This window comes from Pistacia vera, unplaced genomic scaffold, assembly GCF_008641045.1.
Source record: "Pistacia vera cultivar Batoury unplaced genomic scaffold, PisVer_v2 Contig45, whole genome shotgun sequence".
Classification (NCBI taxonomy): domain Eukaryota; kingdom Viridiplantae; phylum Streptophyta; class Magnoliopsida; order Sapindales; family Anacardiaceae; genus Pistacia; species Pistacia vera.
In genome coordinates this window covers 582682-591457 of record NW_022196279.1, presented here as the reverse complement: position 1 = coordinate 591457, position 8776 = coordinate 582682, and the positions used below count along the sequence as shown (strand labels likewise).

Here is an 8776-nt window from a genome sequence, read left to right as displayed (position 1 = left end):
ACTAACTGATGAATGTAAGAAGCATTTGAACCAGTAAGAAGAATATCGTCTACATAGTAAGAACATAAGTCATCAAAGAAGCTTGTTTGTGAATGAAAAGGTTGGAATCCAAAACTGAATTCTGAAAACCTTTGAGTATATATCAGTATTAGGAATTTTGACTGAATTGAAGGTAATGAAGCTATCAAAATAGAATTGGAAGGATGATTGGATAATTAACAAAATTATAATTTTTGTCATGTGATATCCATGCTCTATGAAATTAAGATTTAATTTTCTTTCAATTAGTACTCTATGAGTTGGGAGTTTGATATATTAAATAAAAAAATTATTAAACATAAAATTGGTTTATTTAAATATGGGATTGGTAATATGTGTAATGATTGGTATCGCAAAATATAAAAGATTAGTGTCGTACTAAATAAAAGGTTACGAAAACTGATAATATAACATGAAATGTGAGATTAGTAACATAACATAAGACGTTCATCGAAAATCTAACATTTAATGTAAAGAATCTTCATTTTAATGTATTAGTAATCTCACATTCTATGTTATTAATTTCACATCAATCAATATTTGTATAAGCTCTTTGAAAAGAATTAAAAAAAACTAAAGAAAAAAAACTTGGGCTTAGAAGTAAAGGCCGATTCAATTTCAACCCGGCTCTCTCTTGGACATCTCTTTTTTCTGCTCATTCCCTTCTCACAATCTCACTTACACGTATCTCATCTCTGGCCGCCGCCTGGTGTCTCAGCTCCGGTGACCGACGCCTGATCTCTCATCTCCCGCCGCCGTCGCCAGAAGGTATAAACACAAACTTCTATTTGTAATGTTTTCGTTGTTAACCAGGTTTTGATCCCGTAACGTGTGGAATTTGCTTTGATTGTTAGATCTTGGTATTTTTTCGTTGTTGTTTTAGTAACGTGCAACATCAAATTTGTAACATTCTTCGTGTTAGTTAGATTTAGAATTATTTGTGACGAAATATTTGAAGCGGTTTGTGATCTTAAAAAGTTACGTTTTATTTTCTCAAATGACGTATAGGATGCTATGTGTTATGCAAGCGCTGTGAATTAGCCCTTTGCGGTGAATTATTGAGGCATAGTCCTGTTTATAATGGATAGATGGTCTGAGGTTTGTCCTTTTGTGCGAGTGATCGAGCAAGTAAATGATTAAAGCGTAATTTTGTAATACATGGAAATTAAAACGGTGGAAAACTGGGTTTTTAATATGTTGTCTTTTGCTTTGTGTAAAATCTGTGGGGACAAAACACTTTCTTTGGGAGTAATTTCATTTACCTGAACAAAGCAACTAGTGCAAGCTTTCTGTGATGCAATAGAGTGAATAAAAATTTAATTGTTACTTGAAATTTAGATATTTACTATTTGTGAGTTTAAGCAAGAAGATGAGATTTGAAAGCTCTTTTGTCTTCACTTTTATTCATTGAAATCTGTTATTGGCCATGTGCCATTGTTGTTAACTTTTTGGTTTAGTTTACTAGACATGTTTCAGGATATTTTACAAATAGTATTGTTTCTGGGCTGATTCAGGATATTTTACTGAATAGTATTCTTAGTTTCTTTGATTTAGCAGATTGGGCATCTTGCAAGGTAAAATTGTCTCCCAATTTAGCCAAACACATAGCTTTACTTAAATGGTTTGAATTTAGCCAAGATTAATTAAAAAAATTTATAGTATTATTAGCTTTAAATTATGATATTACATAATCAAAATTAATCACAAAATTAGAATTTATATTATTTTATCTCAACTATTCATATCATTTTCAAGTTAATGTCAATATTTATATCTCAACTTGTATATTATTATCATGCAAAATGGGTAACACATGTCCCTCTTCACTTTCTCCATGCAAAATGAGTAAATTTGAGCAGGTTTTAGTGAATCGGGTTGGGTGACCCGATTTTGACCCAAAATTTTATTTGGGTCTTTGATCCAAATTAATAAAGTCGTATCGATTTGTATTGATATTTTTAAGGATACGAACGGATATCGTATCGTAAGATACATATCAACATATCGAAAGGTTTATGATACACTCTCTGATACGTACCGTTGGCAACATATATCGAATCGTATCGTATGATACGTATCGGGTATCGTAGGATCTAAAAACCAAGATTTGATCCACCGAAAAGTTTTGGTCAATTATAGTCTATGTCTCACATTGTAATATATAGATTTGAAAATACATATCTACAATCTCTTCCACAATCTCGACGTAACAGTTTTAATTGGTCAGTTTTATATAATCACCTAATTTAATTTGATAAATTGTGGTTGATCAATTATAAGTTACCATATCGAGATTGTGAAAGAAAATTTGTAAGAAAGGTGTGGGTGTAACATTACTCGGTAGGTTTACTCATTTGAGTTTATCAAACAATTTTATAATCAATTCATTGAGATGATTGTTACTATTACATACGGAATACCTCTCATTTTGATATTGTCCTAGTTTTAAAGTCCATATTCTGCCCCTAGACTCTCTAATTCTTCTTAAAATTTGTCACAATCAAGTGGTATATCCCAACCTTTAAACTAGAGAACTTGAAGGGGTGAAGGCAATTATCTCAATGTCTATATTACAGCTAAAATCTATTTTGAATCTCCATGAAATTTCTCAAAGAAGAGTGCAGTCAGGATTAAATAATTATGGCTGTTCATCTTCATTTGCATATCATATTTTGTTAGTCTGGGCAATCAAAGCATCGGCAATTTATTGTCCACGAGTTGTGGTAATGTCCGCAAAATAAGATATCCTTTTGGAATTGGAGAAGGCTGCTACTTCAATGATGGTTTGCAGTAACTTGTTCAACTCTTCGGGCTCTCCAGTACCTTTCTTCAGTAGCATGAACCTGAATTTATCAGAAGACATCTCTCGTCGAAGCAATGGATGGCCATTGGATTAAGCGTATGTTATTAAACGGAAGGTGTTAACCTATCAGGAACGCCGTTTTACTTTTCATATAAGCTCAATAAGTTCATCGCCACTGGTTGTAAAATTATACCACGACGTTCAGAAGATACGAATCAATCAGCAATGGGTGTATGCCTATTGCACCTGTGATCCTGCTAAAAATAATAGTTGCTATGATTTCATGTGCACCATTTCTTCAAGTCTCAGTTTTTTCTGATATAAGCTTCCCCAGAACTGCAAATCTGCCGTCATGGTTGAGCAAGATTGGATCCAGACAAACTACCTAGCCAATCCAACCCAATGTTTTGGAAGAAAGCAAACAAGTTCCTGTATGTGGAATTCGGGAGATACATGGGGGATTGTGCGGAACCATATGAACCACAAAAACATTTTGTAACAGAGAGGATTTTGTTTGACACAATTAAACTAGACTATTTTTGTGTCTGCAGTCAGCCAAAAGACAAGTACAAAGAATCAGGCTGCACAGGTACGGATTTAAACCATGAATTCAAATTAAAGTACTATTAGTCAAATTTAAAGGTTTCCTGTTCGCATTTCTTCTGTATGATGTTCAATTTTTTTGTGATCTGATTTTATATTTTCTCTCTTAATTGATCTCTTTTTTGTATAGGTAACTGTTCTGTAATATCACAAGCCACAACGATTGCTCCACATGTCCCGATGGTTATACGTCCAATTTTTCTCATAACGGTGACATTAAACCCATTTGTTACCCATTAAGTGCTGATACTTACTTGAAAAGTCCCAGGAATAAAACTTTATCATCATAGGTATGCATATCCATAACATCTTCATCAAATTGTTTTATCAAATGATCAACAGCTTGATATATCATATACATATATATTTACTTGAGTTGTGCAGGTTGCAGTTCTGGGCTTGGGATGTTGTTGCTAGTAATTGGAGCACGGTGGTTGTACAAGTTCGTTAAAAGAAGGAAAGCAAACAAGCTTAAGCAAAAATTCTTTAAAAAAAATGGTGGTTTGTTATTACAGCGACGCATGTCTTCCGTTGACGGCAACATTGAGAACCCAAAATTGTTTACCGCAAATGAATTGGAGAAGGCAACTGACAGCTACAATGCGAATCGTATCCTTGGTGAAGGAGGTCAAGGCACTGTGTATAAAGGAATGTTGGAGGAAGGAAGAATTATAGCTGTTAAAAGGCCCAAGAAAGTGGATGAAAGTAAAGTTGATGTATTCATCAATGAGGTGGTAATTTTGTCACAAATTAATCATCGGAATGTGGTGCAATTGTTAGGGTGTTGTTTGGAGACTGAAGTTCCCCTTTTAGTCTATGAATTCATTCCTAACGGAACTCTTTTTCAGTATATACATGAGAAAAATGAGGAATTTCCACTCACTTGGGACTTACGCCTACGTATTGCCATAGAAGTTGCAGGTGCTCTATCTTACCTACATTCATCGGCTTCTCTACCTATATATCATCGAGATATCAAGTCATCAAACATACTCTTGAATGAAAAATATCGAGCAAAAGTTTCAGACTTTGGAGCTTCAAGATCTATTGCAGTTGACCAGACTCACTTGACCACTCAAGTGCATGGGACCTTTGGATACTTTGATCCTGAATATTTTCGATCAAGTCAGTTTACAGAGAAAAGTGATGTTTATAGCTTTGGAGTGGTTCTTGCAGAGCTCTTAACTGGACAAAAACCTATTCGTTCAACTAACTTGGAAGAAGATAAAAGTTTAGCATTCTATTTTCTTCAGATAATGAAAGAGAAACGTTTGTTTGAAATACTTGATGCTCGAGCTTTGAAGGATGGTAGAGAACAAGAGATAATGGCATTTGCTAATCTCACAAGAAGATGTCTAAACTTAAATGGGAGGAGGAGACCTACAATGAGAGAAGTAGCAACGGAGTTAGCGGGTATTAGAACATCCAACAGAGGTTCAATCTTGAAAGAAAATTGTGAAGAGATTGATTATGTAGATGGTGATGAAACAAGTTCATCATTTACTGGATCGTTTTTGGATAGTACCACGTTTTCAATAAGCTAATCCTTTGATTTCAAGCATGTGTGACAAGGTAACAACATAATTAATTTGTTTCTGGTTGTATCTTATCCTATGTTGAATGTATATGTTTCTACTTGTGTCCTCAAAATAGTCTCTACGTAATAGTAATTTGATATTTGAACTTTCCAATTTTTACTTTCAATGTATATCAAAAAGCATCGCAAGTAACTTAATTATTCTCATTATTTGTTCCAGCATTGCATATATCTATTTATGTAAAGTGACTGAAATCTTAAAGAAAGCAACTAATAAAGTCTTCTAAAGGCAATGAAGCCAAATCATTCTTATAATTTCCTTAAAATACATTTCTTTCATTTAACAATAATGTTTTGTTTATGGCTGAACCATACAACCAGACAAAAATTAATCATAATTTAAGATAAAGACAATAGTACTTCATGACTTGTTAAAAACTTCAAGAAAAATGAATCGATTATCACTTTATAAAATCAATTTCATATAGAGCTAGCCACATGCCAACCTACGTGCCGGCACGACCCACCTTAAAAGTAGCTTGACATGGGTTGGCACGACACACAATAATGCGAGGCTGTGTTGGGGCCTTAAAAAAAGGCACGTGGGCTGGCGTGACACTGCCTATTAAAAAAAGTATAAAAAAAATATATTGTATTTGTATTTGTATTTCTAATGGAGATGTAATTCTTAATGTTAATTCTTAATCTTAATTTCTAAGTTTGTATTTGTAATTTATAATTATAAGTAATAAAAAGTGTTGAAATTCAATTATTATATATTTTTTTGGTTAATATTTCAATTTCTCATTATTTTATTATATTTCATAGTGATTATATTTTTTTTTTAATTAATACAAATACAAAATGTCACTAAATATAACATATAAAAATATTTTATAATAATTATTAGTAATAAATCAAAATTACCATAATTTATAAATATTAAAAAAAAATTATGGGTTGACCTGCGTGCTAGGCCCCTAGCATGACACGCTATATAGCGGGTAGGAGTGAGCAAGGGTAGCGGGTAGAACTGAAACCTGTGGGTAGACCCAAAATCAGAACTGAAACCTATCCAGAACCGATACTATATGAGTAGGTTCCAATTCCCTTTTTTTTGGAACCAATATTGTGCGGTTCCGGTTCTCGTTCTTACATGTGGAGGAATCAAAATCGAAATCTGAAAAAAAGAACCTGCAGTGGGTACACAGCTTGGAACCTACAGCGAGTACCCAGTTTAGGACCTGTTTTGAAACTTGGGCTGAAACAAAATATCTATTAAGGATGGGGGGTCTAATGTAATTTTACATATAAAAAATTTCAAATGGAAAAAGATTAAATTTTTACAATAACCTAATTAAATAAATATACAATTATACTTTTTACATATAAACCACAACATATAAAAAATTTAATATATTAATATTAAAGATTTGATTAAGTAAGTGTATAATTGAAATTAGAACCAATTAAAAGTGTTTTAATGTTATTAAAAAAATGATTTTTGAATAAAATAATATATTTGATTGAATAATAATATAACATTTATTTATTTACTTCAATTATCAAGTTCTAAGTATATCTGTAGTAAATTAGTAATTAATTAATCTTATATGATATATTGATAAACATTAATATATTACTAGTTAAATAATTATTTACTCAATTATAACATTACATTATCATTAAATGATTACTTAATTAAGTATAAGTTTATAACATTATATTAATAATTTAGTACATTATTTAATTAAATAATTAGAAATTTAAATAATTGTAACATTACATTATAGATTTATAGTATAATTACTTAATTAATTATAACATTACATTATAAACAAATGATTATTTAATTAAATGATTACTTAATTAATTATAACATTCTATTATAAACATTAGTACAATACTTAATTAAATAATTAGAAATTTAATTAATTATAATATTACATTAAATATTTATAGTATAATTACTTAATTTATTATAACATTATATTATAGTATGATCACATAATATATTATAACATTACATAATTAAATGATTACTTAATTAATTATGACATTATATTATAAACACTAGTAATTTATTATATTAGCACAATACTTAATTAAATAATTAGAAATTTAATTAATTATAACATTACATTATAAATTTATAGTATGATTACTTAATTAATAATAATATTACATTATAAACAAATGATTATTTAATTAAATGATTAGAAATTTAATTAATTATAATATTACATTAAAGATTTATAGTATTATTACTTAATTTATTATAACTTTACATTATAGTATGATCACATAATTAATTATAACATTACATAATTAAATAATTATTTAATTAATTATAACATTATATTATAAACATTAGTAACTTACTACATTAGTACAATACTTAATTAAATAATTAGAAATTTAATTAATTATAACATTATATTATAAATTTATAGTATAATTACTTAATTAATTATAATATTACATTACAAACAAATGATTACTTAATTAATTATAATATTTCATTATAAACATTAGTACAATACTTAATTAAATGATTAAAAATTTAATTAATTATAATATTAAATTATAGATTTATAGTATGATTGTTTAATTAATTAATTTAAGCGTTTGTGTTTTAGTTTTGATTAAGGAATTTTATGTGAATTATGATCAATTGATTGAATTCAAGTGTTTCCTAGATATTAGCGGATTTATGAGTCATATTAATTGGACACACATGAATGAGTAATCAAATTTTGTTAAGGGTGTATTTGTAAACTTTTAAGGTATTTTTGTCATTTTTTAAACTAATAGGGTGTAATTATTTTTTACAAGGTACCCGAGAAAGGAATCGGAACTTGCATTTTTGGTTCCGGTTCCTTGATGTTAAGAACTTGTACTATACGGTTCTGATTCTGGTTCTTCCAAAAAATATAGGGTACTTGGAATCGCTCACCCCTAATAGCAGGCCGTGTTGTGGACCTTCAGATTTGGCTAGCCGACACGACAAGGCACAAATTTTTGCAGGCCTTAGCATGGCATGGCCAACGACGGTCTTGAATTTTTAGACATAACACGACCCATTGTCGGCTCTAATTTCATATATAGACTCTTAGATTAAGAAAATTGAACTGAGTATCACTTTCAATCAATCATAGTTTAGAATAAATATGTTTTTATCAATGCCATGAGGAGACATGCATTTAAGTAAAATTTCAGTGGAAAACTCCGAGAGTTGCCCTTCTTTATTTATGGAGAGTGTTGCAACTTATGGTAAACTAAAGGAGGCTAAGACTTTTGTTGAAATGTTCAGTTCTTACTCTTTTGTGGGTAATTTGGCATGAAAGAGAAAAAAAGGCCAATCTTTGAAAGGGGTAAACGACCAGATTTTTTACTACTCTTTCGATGTCTCTCACAAAATATTTCCAAAATACCTTTTTTTTTTTTTTTTCATGCTGATGTATATGTAGTCTCTCTCTTTTTAGTGTTCATATTGCATACCCAAGATTTGTTAGATTTTGTAAAGATCTATCTCTCCTACAGTTGACTTCTAGTCCACCTTTGTATATCTTTAATCTATATTTCAATATACCGGTGTTTCCTATTAGAAAAAAGAAAAAGAAAAAAGGTTAGGTAAGTTTCAACTTTGGTGGCAAAGAATGCAATTATATATTTCAATGGAAGCTGAATTAATTGTCCCCTTATTCTGAGAAATTACCTAACAATTTGACGCATATAAAATCATACCATTGTTTTTATTAATATAATGATCCTTGAGCAACTTTCAAACACGC

The 8776-nt window shown here is 30.1% G+C and overlaps 1 protein-coding gene across 1 annotated transcript; it reads left to right on the top strand.

The window, feature by feature from the left end:
* The first annotated feature begins 3586 nt into the window (after positions 1-3586).
* LOC116144609 (putative wall-associated receptor kinase-like 11) lies at positions 3587-5094 on the top strand. The gene is made up of 2 exons (XM_031430052.1): positions 3587-3735; positions 3830-5094. The coding sequence occupies exon 2, from the start codon at positions 3850-3852 to the stop codon at positions 4987-4989; it is 1140 nt and encodes a 379-aa protein (XP_031285912.1). The 5' UTR covers positions 3587-3735; positions 3830-3849; the 3' UTR covers positions 4990-5094.
* Positions 5095-8776: the final 3682 nt, after the last annotated feature.